Genomic DNA, 14158 nt, shown 5'->3' on the forward strand with positions numbered 1-14158 from the left:
CAAGTATATTGAGTTGTGAGTTGTGACAAGCGATGTGTCAACTGGTGTGGTGACATGTTGACCTCTTGTGACTGGCTCTTTAACTTTATTTTTTTTTTTATCTGCATAGCAGTTGAATTTACATTTTGATGATAGGATGTTGACTTAGCCTTATGAATTTTAGTCCGAAAATGTGAGAAAGCTATTCTCATGTTTGGTACAACGTTGTGTTGTGAAAGTTTCGATTACTAAAAAATGTGATTCCTTGAAATAAGAAAAATTTCGATCCCCAGTGGGGGTGTTGGCTCTTCGTTCTTCAGTAGGTTGAGAAAGTATGTATGAACAGATACTACATTGTAATAGAATCAATAATATTAAAATAAAAAATAAAAAATTCTTGGTATTAGACTAGGGTAGTTTGGAATGTATAAAACTTATTAAATTGCTTAGGGTGTATTTGGTTTGCACATGGGAATAAGATTCAGAATGGGAATCAAATACTACTTGGTAGTAGTAATGGATTTTGGTGAAAGTATTTTGCATGTTTGGTAGTAGAATGGAATTGATATGATTACAACATTGTTGTTTTGTTATGTATGATTCTATAATGGGAATAAAGGTTTTAGAAATACAAGAACAAAAAATCAATACAATTTATTCTAATATAAAGATATTCAAAGCACCTATATGAACAAAAGAAAAAAAAACAAAACAAAAATCTAAAAGCAAATGCCACTGGATTGTGAAACACTACTCAGTGTTTAAATTTTGACTAATTAAGGCCAATCATCTAATAAGAAAAAGTCATTTATCAAACATTCATTTTAACTTATTGACTTGGTCAAACAGTCAAATATCCTAAAATTTGTGTAATCAACCATTTTGAAAACATTCCCATTAATTGTTGTTTGCATGTGACAATAATATATTAAAGATTTAACAAATATTTCTAGTAAGTTTAACATAATCAAATGTTTGAAATAAATTTTTATGAAATTTAATTATTTTATTTTTTAGGCAACACTGAATATGTTCACTAACTTTATTAGCAAAGTTGTTCACCGGAAATACATTATGTGCAATCGCTTTCTTAGAAATTTAATTGATGATAAAATACCAAACTGCCTCTAAATGAAAAATAATTGAATTGAATCCAAAGAATATTATCCCTAAGATGGCACGAAGTGGATGAATGGAGCCACATATGAGCAAGACTTGAGTTACATATTGTACCATACCATACCATACCATGCTTTGGTGAAATGCAATGTGTATAGCTCTAAGTCATTTTTTGGAGGATGTATAAGATTAATGTTGTTGTCAACTTCTCATCCATAAAAGAGCTTTAGAATCCAAACTTTTTAATCATTCCAAGAGGAAATAAAGTGGAGTATCATTTGTTCATTATCAGCAATGACCAAAAAAAAACAAAAAGTCAGTTTTAGAGGTGATGTGCATCTTTCATTATTCTGGCATGGATTAAATAATCCATTTCAAAATACATCATAAAAAACAATCTTATGAAAAGAGTAGACTGGTCGAGCCAAAAAAAATTGTCTACATAACATACAGCTCAAGCCACTAGGCACACCTTATTCTTTGTTAAGTGTCTGCCCAGCATTAATCTTCATCATCTGCAACAAATATTAAAATCCAATTAAATGACTTAAAAGGAAAGTCCACACAAATGCATATAGGAGATAGTTTTGCTAACTGATGAACACTGAGAAAAATGAAATATAATCTGCAAAAAGCCAAAAACAGATTTGTTATGTCAAGTAAAAACTACAATGTAATGCACATCATAGACAGGGAGAAACTAGAGAACCTTCTATCATACCCTCTCTTCCCACTTAATTACTTCAGGTTAAGAGGCTGACTTTACATTGCTCTCTTCTTTTTTCTTTTTTTCTTTTTTTTGGTAGGGCACCCAATCACTCTTTAAAAAAAATCCAAAGAAAATGTATCTGTTTATAAAACTGAGAAAAAGTACATCTTAGAGAGTTAGATGTCCTCCGAAACATATCACATAAAGTTAGGCATCCAGGGTGGGCTTTTCCATCATCAATACAACAATAGGATAAATATCCCAATGCTAGAATAGCTGTTAAGAGAAATCTTATCCACTAACAACAACCACACAATCTGTACATACATAATACGTTCTTTGCCTTTCCAATCATCACCACTTTGGACAAACCACATTTCCGCATCCTTAAGAGACTACCCCAAAATTTAAGACTATTTTAGGCCTCATAAATCCAATCCAGTTAGAGCCTGGCAGACCAGTTTGATTAAGAGTTTAAGACTATGAATACAATTATTTGATATAACATTTGGAAATCATTTCAGTAGCTTAAGGTTATACTAATTGAAAAACAAATGTCACTGGATTGCGAGGCACTTAATACTTCTTTCCTAGTATATTACAGTACTTATTAAAAAATAATAATAATTTCACTGAATAGCGATGCTACTGGGGATCAAATGCTCGTCTGGATTCCACCTTAATGGTACTTTTAAAGATTATATGCTTATGCTACCTTGTGTTCGTTTCAAAAGAAATAAAAGCAGAGTAATATTTCAGTATTATAATATTTTTTATCTAGAAAGCTAGCGTCAACTGAAATCATTTTAACATCATCCATAAAAGGTACCTTTAATTTAAAGCAGCGCCACATTTCAAATGCATTTTCAGTCTACTTCATGTTTCTCCAAAACTAACTCAAGTTTCATCAATCCCCCAATACCACTATTTGTTGTTTTACAGAAGAGAAGAAGAAGAAAGTTTTGTTGAATTACAGTAACTTCCTAATCTAAAAGCTCTAGCCTGTTAGCCCTGTCTAAGATCAACACATTCAGACATCATCTCGCATACAAAAAGCAAAAGAGAAGATTATCATTTATCAATCAGCAATTCAAATTCCCTGTAGTCAGAATCATTCCGCTTCATTTCATAGTCTGAAACTAAAACTCCCACCAATATGGGAAGTAACTCCAGCCCCAAGTAACCAGTATAATAGTGAATAAGTTTATTTGCACAAGTAAATACAGCACATTTTCAATGACCTAATTCTTCAGGTAGCATTAACTAATTTATGTGTGATCCACTGCTAAAACATAACATCTAAATCTAAAATTACATAATATGCACAATGTTTTACCCACTTAATCAATTGCATACCAGCTATTCCTTTCCATTCCTTATTTCATTTGTCTATGCCGTTCAAAATTCCATGTAGTCATCAATACTATAATGACCGAAAATTCACAGAAAAAAAGGTAAACCGAAACAATGTTCAATTAAAGTAACGGCTCGTTGGCTTCCTTCGCCTTTAACCGAAACAATGGCAGAAATGATAGAAATATAAATTACCAAAGTAACGGCGCTCGTTGGCTTCCTTCGCCTTTAACAGCAATTTGTCAAGGTCTTCTTGAGCTTTCACTTCCCATTTGACCATCTGATTGGCGAAAACCGCTCCGATTCCCATCCCCAACACATGCTCCCACGGATCTGCGAATTGAAAATTTCAACAAACAAACAAACAAACACGGACGCATCTAAGAATGAAATTTACCGCATACAAAAAAACGTGGAAATGAAATCGAGAAAAAATTTTAGAGATCGAAGAATTGATTGGATAGTGAGAGTGAGGATGGGGAAGGGATACATACGGCGCATGTAAGGGAGTTTGCGGAGGGCATTGGAGTACATCTGGGTGCCCAATCCCAGTAGAGCTCCCACCACCGTCGCGCTCAGCGGCATCTTCTTCAACCTCTTCCTCCGATTTCGACTCTTGTCAGGGGAATGAAACCCTAGAATTGATCAGTCAGGAGTTGTAAATGGTGGAATTTAGGCTTTTCGACCTCAGCCCAGTGTAAACGTTTACTAACTTCTGTAGCATATTCCTCGCGACGAAATGATTTTTTTTTTCTTTTTAATTTTAAACAAAAATTTTCACTTCTAATCCCTTAACTATTGCAGCATTTCAAATCGGAAGTTCTCATATTCGAATCTCATTTCAATTAAGGATGTTGGTATTATTATATTAAGCAAATATTATGTGTATATTAGATTGCAGTACTAAAAAAAATATTGCATATATATCAAATTTGGTTCGAGTATTAATATTTTCAAAATTAAGTGCAATGACTATGTAATTTATATCACATTTGGTCATGTCGTTCAATTTTCTGACCAAGTTTTCAGTCAACTATTGTCGGAATTGCAATAAAAAAATAATATGTTCTAATTAAAAGAGTATTTTCGGTCAATTATTGCCGAAAAATTATTTATCTCGTTGAAATTTCGGCAATAGTTGACTTGAAAATTGGACGATATGACCAAATGTGATACAAATTTCAAAGTCATGCACCTAATTTGAAAATATTAATAGTCAATGACCAAATGTAATACAAATTACATAAACATGCACCTAATTTCAAAATATTAATAGTTAAGGACCAAATTTGTTACACGTATAATAGTCTATGGTCCAAAAGTGAAATTCTTTCTATTTTAAATTATCACTTTTTAAAAAAAAAACAATATATGCACCAAAATTGTTCATCAATTTTTTTAATGACAAGAAAAATTCGCAACTATTATTTGAGTGTATGCAACCGGTTCAAACCAATGAAGCTAATAGGTCGCTCTTTATCATAATTGAACTTGTAACGACCAACTTGGTTGGGGTTACCCTCAATAATTTATCAATTTTTTTCTCATATGATATGGTGTATAAGATTCATATTTATTTAATAACAAGTTTTTTATTTTTTTTTTATTTTAATGTGGAGTGTGTTAAGCACTTATTAAGTATTATTTTTTGTAATTGAATGTATTATTATAAGATGGTGTTTGGTACTTTTCATCAATTAAATTACTGAGAAAATGCTTCCAAAGAATATATTTGATAGAAATAATTAAACCATGTGTTTCATTTCAACTAAAAGTCTAAGCGAGCTCCAAGCAACACGTGTGACGCGGAGATGTGCTCCACATCAACTAAAAGTCTAAGCTTATAGTTGGATACACACTTATGTTTATATATTATATATGCTCAACATGAATAACTTTATTGGGAAAGTTAATTAGCATGTTTGGTGTTACCCTTAAAACATAACAATTAAACTACCAAGAACATTAATTAGCACGCTTTATTCATTTAAACTTCCAATAATTTTTTTTTTAAATCTCTAATATATCCTTTCTATATAAGAGATTTTTTAACGACACAATGACACCAAAAATAATAAATATGTAATTGAATAAAGTTGGCAGATTCTTAGGTCAAGAAAAAGAATCTCACTCCTAGGTAGGAAGTGGGAACGCCTGTGTCTAGATGAATTAATTTGATGCTTAAATTAATAAAATTTAATATGTGAGATAATAGGGGAGCATAGTTATATCTTGATTAATTATGGGCTTAATAATTTCAAATGTGGGATTTAGAGTCCTTTTTTTTTTGGTAATGTGATTAGTCTATCATTATTATTATTATTATTATTATTATTATTATTATTATTATTATTATTATATCTCTTAATTATTATTTTATTTCCTTTGCCATTAGCAATTTGAAAGCAAGAAATTACATGTAATAGTTGAATTTTAATTAAAGTCCAAATTCAATAATGGAAACAAGAGCACCATGTGGAGTCCTCCCCATATATATTCTTCTCAGTGTAAAGCGAGGAAATGGGGGGAAAAAAGCAAACATAAAATAGGTGAGAAAAGAAAAAAGAAAAAGAAAAAAGACAATAAAGAATAACGAACCAGAAAGGGATAGAAAGAAATGGAGGAAAAAACAAACCAAAATTCCGATGGTTTGATTTGTGAGACTTTAGGCTTGATTCTGTATTCGTGATAGTATTTGATACTTTTGTAGTTGAATTTTTATTAAATTGATGAGTTTAGTTAGCCTACAAATTGAATTAGATATGCCAATTTTTTTTATTATTATTTTTATTTTTTTTGTCTTTGATGAATTTCCGATGTCTATATCCTAACGGGGACTTGAATTTCCGATCTCTATATCCTAACGGGGACTGGGGATGGGGGTGGTGTTTGTCACTTTTAGATTAGGGGTTAATGTGTGTTCTCAATTAATTTTCGTGAACTATTATGGCAAATAAATATCTTTTCTGTTAATAATTATATCAAATCGAGTAGAGTTAATTCTTTGGATTAACTTCAATTATTATTTTTAAATTTAATATTAATTTATCTTGCTAAATTACTCTTGAGTTTTATCTTTAGTTTTAATTTGGTTTTAGTTAAAAAATAATACATTTTCTAAGCTGAGTAGTAGTTAGCTTAAAACTCAGTGTGTGATCAATTTGAACTTCCTTTTTCATAGGTTAGTTTATTTATACTATTGGGTACTAAATGACGGGCATCAAGGTAGAATTAGTTAATTCATGATATGAATAAACTTTTTTTTATTATTATCACATCAGATGGTAAAGAAAATTTTGATAAAAAATTGAATCATATTATAATTATTTCTCTCTCTTTTAACATTTCCCCTTCTAAAAATCAAGATTTTTATCATATAAAATTATTTTAGATACTAGTAATTCACTCATATACATGAAATGCATCACATCTATCACCAAGAATACCCAAAATAATAATAATAATTTGCAAGTATTGACAACTAAAGTAAGAGTGATATTTGAAAAGAAACTTGTGATGCAAAATTTTGTTCGATTCATTATTGATAAAGTTCGAGATGGATCAAAGAAAGAAGAAATAAATACTAATTTTCTTTAGATTTGTTGATAGAAATGAAGTTGTAGAAGGGTTCTTTCCTAGAATTGGAATAATTATATATAATGTCTTAGAGTTGGTCATATTATATGTTTTAGATTTAAAAATTATTTTAATTTGAATTGAAAATATTTTGAATCTCTAATCAGTTTTACACTTCTACTGTACGTACTTTGAGGAATTTCAAAAACCATTTAGTCCAAAATCATTCTTGAACTTCCACTTTTTCAAGACAAGGTCAAATTACTCAATTTTTACATTAAAAGTACTTAACCTAATCAATATAATGTCTTTATAAACTTAAATCTTCACAGATTTACTGCAATATATGTGTCTAATATATGTTGAATAGGTAATTAGGTATTCCATTTTGACATGTGCATGATGTGTGTTACGGGCTGAATTAGAAGTTTAACTTGATTTATATTATATTCTGAGTAACACCAGCTTCAACATTAATTGCAAGCAAGGAGCCAACACTATCAGATAGTTTGTCAAACACATGTAATTTTAAAGATGACAATATATAAGAAAAAATCATTCAATCTGCACAGTACACCTATATATTAACTTCTCGATGAACATGTTCTATCAAACAATATCAATACCTATTAAAAATGGTCCAGATAATAACATCCAAAAGATGAGAGAAGCTAAGGGTGCTCCCATGCCATCAGTTTCCCTTGTATAGATATTATGGATAGCTATATACATACAACAAGAAAATCTTCTCAATTCCCAAGTTCAACCATGCAAGTACCCTATAAGCTTTATCCCAATATAAATGGAGAGCCCATATGTTTCAGATCACTGTAACACTCTTAACAACTCCAACCCCATAATGAAATTAAAGCTTTAAAGCCAAACTTTCCCGGCAGCAAATAGTGGGATAAGTAAACATGGAAATTGAAAAGGGATAGGTCATGTGAGTCCTTTGAGGCCTACAAATACTGCATGCCTGAATAGGAATTGAATTCAGCTTAGCAATGAAAAAGAAGAAGTGATGAAAAGGCCAGGGTAAAGTTATTAGCATACTTGCTAGTATAGGGCCTAGAAACAGCAACAAGCAGCTAAATTAAAACCGTGTACCATATTTGGATATATAATAATCGGTTTAGAATGAGTTCAGCTAGTCGAACTGAGATAGCTCAAGTGATCATACAATTAACGTTTAATAATGTTGCTTTCATTATTAGCATGGTGAGGACTCAAACCCTATTAAAAATTTAATGAGTTATTTAGAGACTTTGACTAATTGATCAATGATGGTAACAACTTCTTGTACGCGTAAATGTGTACGCAAAATCACATGGGGCAACCTAGGTTATTAAAAAAAAAATAGTATTAGTATACTATTCTTGGCTGCAAAGCCCACATTTGTTTTGGGGGTAATGTTGTTAGGTGAAAAGGGTTGACTTGGGCCACAGTAAAAGTTTTGAAACTTTTGAGCTATTTTGAGATTGACATTTAGCTTGGACCAAATAATAGCTTTTGGGACTCTTAAGTGCATGCTTATTGCTTAATTAAAAAGTGCTTTTGAACCCAGAAGCTTTAAACGCTGATCCGGCCGGTATGAGTACTGATCAGTGGTCACCAAGGGTTGGAATTTTAATTTATGTCTTTTCTCAAATAATGCAAAGATTTAAACAAATCCTCATAATTTATTGGACTAGTTTGTGACTAATCTGAATTCAATCAATTCGGGTCACAATCGTAAAGTTTGATTCTTATTCAAGGAGATTTTTTACTTTGTAGTTGCATTAACAGTTCACTTAACAAATGCCCCAACGCTGAGTTCTAGGCCGGCTTAATAAAATTGAATAATGTTATTTCTCCCCTCATTATTTTACCTCCTAAATTTCACATTTTGATTTGCGAATAAAATTCTTTTTAGACTATTGTGAATTGGTTGATCCAACTTATGGTTAAAAAATAATTTACTTATTAATCAAATATAAAAAGGAACCAATCAAATATTACTAAGATAAAAATTAGGAGGTGAAATTATGAAGGAATGAAACATTACTCAATAAAATTTTAAAATTTTAGGAAGATATATCTTGGCAAATATATATATATATATATATATATATATATATATATTCTTTGCTGCATTAAGGTTTACAAATGCAACCCAAGTTACAAAACTACTTAATGAGCTACTGAATTACTATGATTTATACTTTACTATCAAGTTTAAGTAGTGAAATGTAAAAATTTAAGGTGAGAAAGTTTTATCTTTTGTGAACAATAAAAATATACTTAAAAACAATTTTATCGTTAAATTTAAAAGTAAAATAACATAAAAAATTAATTGTTCGTTAAATTTAAAAGTAAAATAACAAAAAAAATTAACTCACAATTAAATAAGAATAAAATATCTAAGAGAGTAAGAGACTAAAATATCCTACACAAGATTATTCAATCTTCATTCATTGTGGGGCATTTGAGCCTAAAACCGGTCATTTGCATCCCCATGCCCAATTTTATATAAAGGCAGTTAAAGATCACAAATTCCTATCCCCATTCACGTGGAATAAAGTTGCAAAACATAAGAAATGTGTTTCCTATGGAAAATTCCTTTATAAGTAACTATTACACGTGTTTATAAATCGGTGTGTATATAGATATATATTGAGTACTCTTTTTTTTTTATTAAAAAAACATAAATATTAAAGTACTACTCAAAAGTAGTAAACATCTCTACTGAGGCTTGAATCCACTCCCATCATCTATGTGAGAGTGTAAACTAGGACACTGGGTGCCACTAAACCACAAAGTCTTTGATATATATTGAGTACTTTTTTTTTTTTTTTTTTTTTAAAGGAAAACGGCATATATTGAGTACTTGATCCTTCAATAATAAGTGAAGATTAATCATAATTATTTATTAGAGTATTAATGGTTGAGAGTTTTAATAAAAAATACGACGTCAATTTTATAATTATTATAATTTTTCCCTTATTATATTTTTCAACCACTCTCAACTGTTGATCTATCTAAATTAGATTAGTCATCATTGCTAATTAGAGAGTCTGTTGTCATACATACATACATACATACATACATACATACATACATACATACATACATACATACATACATACATACATACATACATACATACATATATATATATATATATATATATATATATATATATATATATATAGGGCATGGTTCATATGCATCATTCCATTCCCGTGTAGTCATGCAGCCTAGTGCATTTACATATGCTTGGTGGTGAATCCACTCCTAAGTGCACCATGTGACACTAATAGGTGCACCATAGGTCACTCATTAGTGCATTGCACTTCAACGCTTAGTGTTATAGTGTACAACCAAAATATACATTGTGTAGGAATTTATCAAAATGCCAACATGTTTTTTCCATTAATGCACCACAGATCAACACTGTGTGGTTCACCACAGTTCACTCAAAAGTGCACCACACCCTAACACTTAGTACATTACTGAAATATACGTGGTGCAGAAAATTATGAAAATGTCACAGTATTTTTTTTTTATTAATACACCACAAACCAGCACTTTGTGGTAAACCACAATTCACTCAAAAGTGCACCATAGAGCGCGCGTGTGTGTGTGTGTGTTCATATCTAACGGATCATAAACACTTTTAAAAAAATATGATGACACTTTTGTAAATAATTCAAACTTTAAAATGCAAGTAAATTGTATTAAAAGTGCAAGTAACAATTTCATAGAGTGCACCTAAGTGTAAGTAAAATGTATTACAAGTGCAACAATATAATATATACACCAAGCAACAATATTAAGTGCACATAACGTTATCATTAGGTGTACCAACGTGAAAAGATAAATTACTTGCATTATTAAGTGAAAATGGTTGCACTTTTTAGTAATTTTACTTGCGTAGTTACACCGGTTACTTACACTTTTAACACATGTTACTTGCACAAAAATTTAAGTTATTTACAAAATTACCACCATATTTTTTTAGATTGCATATGATCCTTTAGATCTTGACAGATGAACGACTGTGATTGATTTTCATTTCTCTCATGGGGGCACGCACCCATATATATACCATCGATCACAAATTGTGTTTTTTTTAGTTGGAATTTGAAATTATAAAGTATAAATTTGGATTGATTAAACATTTTTTTTAGTTTTATATTTATTAATGTAAATGTAATAATTTTTTAAAATTAAAATTTCAAAACATCAATTTTAAAATGTCTAAATTAAACTCAACTGATAAGTCTAATAATATAGGGGGTGTTTGGCAAATAGCTAATAGCTTATAACTAATAGCTGATAGCTTATAACTAATAACTGATTGGTTTAGCTAGTAGTTGATGGCTGGTTGCGTTAACTGGTCTAACCAGCTGGTTGTATTAGCTGGTTATAAAAAACTGTTTGGTAAATTAGTTGTTTACTAGTAGCTGATTGAATGTAAAATGACACTTAGGGTATGAGTGTATTGTATTATTTCAACCTTTAAATATAACAAGAAGATAAACTCTTATTAATAAATAATTATAAAATTTGTATATCATCTATACTTTTTTTAAGGGTATAAGTTAATTATTTTTGTTTATTTAACTCTTATTAAATTATACGAGAATTCTAAAATAATTTTTATTACGTATTTATTTATTATTATTATTATTATTATTATTATTAAAAATAACAAACTCATCACCCGTTTATTATTATTATTATTATTATTATTATTATTAAATAACAAACACACCACCCATTTAAAAGTAAATCACATTGATTTCAAAGGATAAAATAGTCAATATACCCATTGTTTCCAACAAGCTAATACAAAAAGCTACATTCATTGGCTTTTCAATTGTCAGCTTATTGGCCCAATAAGTCAATGCCAATAAGCCATTTACCAAACACTTCAAAATAGTTTATTGGTTGGTCAAAAAGCTAAATTTGGTCAAATAAGCTAAAATTTGGCTTATAAGCCAATAACCAAACACCCCCATAAGCTTTTAGGGTTGGGGCAATAAAATTTTAACTATTAAAAAATCACCATGACCAACCTAAAGTTGATAAATTCGATAGTCTAAGCAGATTAATCTAAAACTGAGTGAGTTGGTCTGGTTGATATTCCTAACTAATATAAATTTTTATCTTCTCGATATACATATACTGTTTAATTTAATTTAATATGTTTATGATAGACCGAATAATTGGATAAAAGTGTTGTGACATCATGAGTTCCGATGTAGTGATACCTCAATAAATATAACAAATACTTTCCAAAAAAATAAATATAATAAATAAGCTTCAACATATATACCTAGATGGCTAGATATGGTCTTAAATTCTTAATGATAAAACCATAATTTGTATGCTCACTTTTGCAAAACAAAATCTAGAATGAGGTATGTAAAAAGGGTAAAGCTTTGATGAAAGAAACGTGGGAACCCTGTCCCATTGCTTGTCTTTTCCTCTAAGGAGGTTTTTGTACAAATCCTGGCCCCACATTCCCTTAACTGCTCAAATCCAACGGTTTCTCCTCTTTCCTGCCCTTTTCTCACACCAAACCCCAATATATTCCATATACAAGTACAGAAGTACGTACTCCTAAACATTGTAGGAGTAATTTAAAACCAAGTTTTTTAAAAGGAAAAAATGGACCAACGAATTATTTAAGCAAAATTTCACTTTTCGTTCCTAAGTTATTAGATAATTGTAAAATTCGTACATGGTCATACTCATTTTTCATCCTAAGTTATCATTAATGCTGTACTTTTTGTCCTTGAGTTATACTAAAATTGCAAATTTCGTCCATAATGTTTTATTAGTAAATGGACGAAAAGTGCAACGTCAATGATAGCCTAGAGACAAAAATTGAATATGACCAACACTTAGGAACGAATTCTACAATTACCATATAACTTAGGGACGGAAAATGTAATTGAATATTAATACGATATTTAGTTCTTTTTAGATACAACATTAAGTATTATTATTATTATAAGACTAATCCAATTCAATTCAATTCAATTTGAGTCTCACTTATAAAATTTAACATGCCTACTTTGCGGATGCAATTCGCTTACTAATGGTAAATTTTAACTTTTAATCTTTCAAACATTGTAAAACAAATCTGAAACATAGTTAGTATCCAACCTTTCAAATATCAATAGAATATTTCTTATTTTAAATTTTATATTCTCTGGCCAAATATTTGTTAATTTATCAAATAATAAAAATAATGGTAAACCACGACATTATAATGCACAAATGCATCTATTATATGACATTTAATGACCCATTGATCCATATTTAGATTGTATTCCAAAACAAGTTGAGATCGTATATAGTAATTACTAAACTTAACCGTTTTTAAATTCAAACTTTGACTTCAAAATTTCAAAAATAGTAATTAAGACAATTAATTTAGTATCAAGAGAATACATAAATAGTATTTCAATCTTTATTTGTTGACATACCATTCTCTTCATTTAATGGTATTCATTCATCTTTATTTTTACTATAACTACAGTAAATTTTCTAATTCAAAACAAATTCTCGTATTTTACATATTATCTTCCTTTGCCGATTATTAAATAAATAAAAAAGAACTAGTATATGGCTATTAACGCAAGAATTTATTTATTTATTTATGAACAGCTAAGAATCAATTTCGTGACTGAGATATATACCATCGATTACAAAAAATTTGTTGAAAAAAATACGGAATAATGTAACCTCTTTACCTAATTCTTTCTGAGTAATAATTTTTTTTGAAAGAATATATATATTGATATTGGTTTTATTTTCATGTTTTGGGATCAAAGTTACATCTATGATCTACCCACCCGCCGCATGCCTAACATTTTTGGACTTAAACGCTGCAATTTCCCCATTGTCCTGATTTGTGTGCCTTCGTTTCCCTGAGATATTTCGTCGGAAATTTTTTGTTTGTTTCTGTTCGTTTTGTGGGTATAGCTATGGAGTCTTCTGTAAATTCCCGCCACAAACGCACTTTTCTGTCCAATATGGAGCCTTCTCTTTCTTTCGATTGTTTCCAATTTTGACCTTTTCTGTTTGGTTTTCCCTCTCTCTCTCTGTGGAAAATTCAGAGAATGGTCAACAAAATCAGGGGATGGTAATGGGGGAAATCCTTAAACATGCTGCGGCGCAAGTGCTGGAGCTGATTGAGCTGAGGAACATTTGATGTTTCCAAGAAAAAAAAACACAGAAATCTCTGTTTCTCATTCCAATTTGAGGGGGAGAGAACAGAGAAGGATGGGGTATTGATAGATAAATTTTCATTGCTTTTTTTTTTTTTACCTGAGATTCTGAGAAGAAGGTTTGGTTTTCAGGATGGATGTTTGTGATCTCTGCATTAACTGTTCTTCATGTTTTTTTTTTTTTTTTTTTTTTTTTCCA

The 14158-nt window shown here is 30.0% G+C and overlaps 2 protein-coding genes across 2 annotated transcripts in view; one reads left to right on the forward strand and one right to left on the reverse strand.

The window, feature by feature from the left end:
- Positions 1-1326: 1326 nt before the first annotated feature.
- On the reverse strand, positions 1327-3872 carry LOC116026774. Its single transcript, XM_031268163.1, has 3 exons — positions 3655-3872; positions 3356-3493; positions 1327-1613 (listed from the first exon to the last, which is right to left on the reverse strand). The coding sequence occupies exons 1-3, from the start codon at positions 3743-3745 to the stop codon at positions 1600-1602; spliced, it is 243 nt and encodes an 80-aa protein (XP_031124023.1). The 5' UTR covers positions 3746-3872; the 3' UTR covers positions 1327-1599.
- Positions 3873-13568: 9696 nt separating this feature from the next.
- LOC116028012 overlaps positions 13569-14158 on the forward strand; it is a 4505-nt gene continuing 3915 nt past the window's right edge. The window contains exon 1 of the mRNA XM_031269812.1: positions 13569-14019. The gene's annotated coding sequence lies outside the window, so the exon portion shown is untranslated. The remainder of the gene's footprint in view (positions 14020-14158) is intronic.

The sequence above is a fragment of the Ipomoea triloba genome, chromosome 8 (genome assembly GCF_003576645.1).
Source record: "Ipomoea triloba cultivar NCNSP0323 chromosome 8, ASM357664v1".
Classification (NCBI taxonomy): Eukaryota; Viridiplantae; Streptophyta; class Magnoliopsida; order Solanales; family Convolvulaceae; genus Ipomoea; species Ipomoea triloba.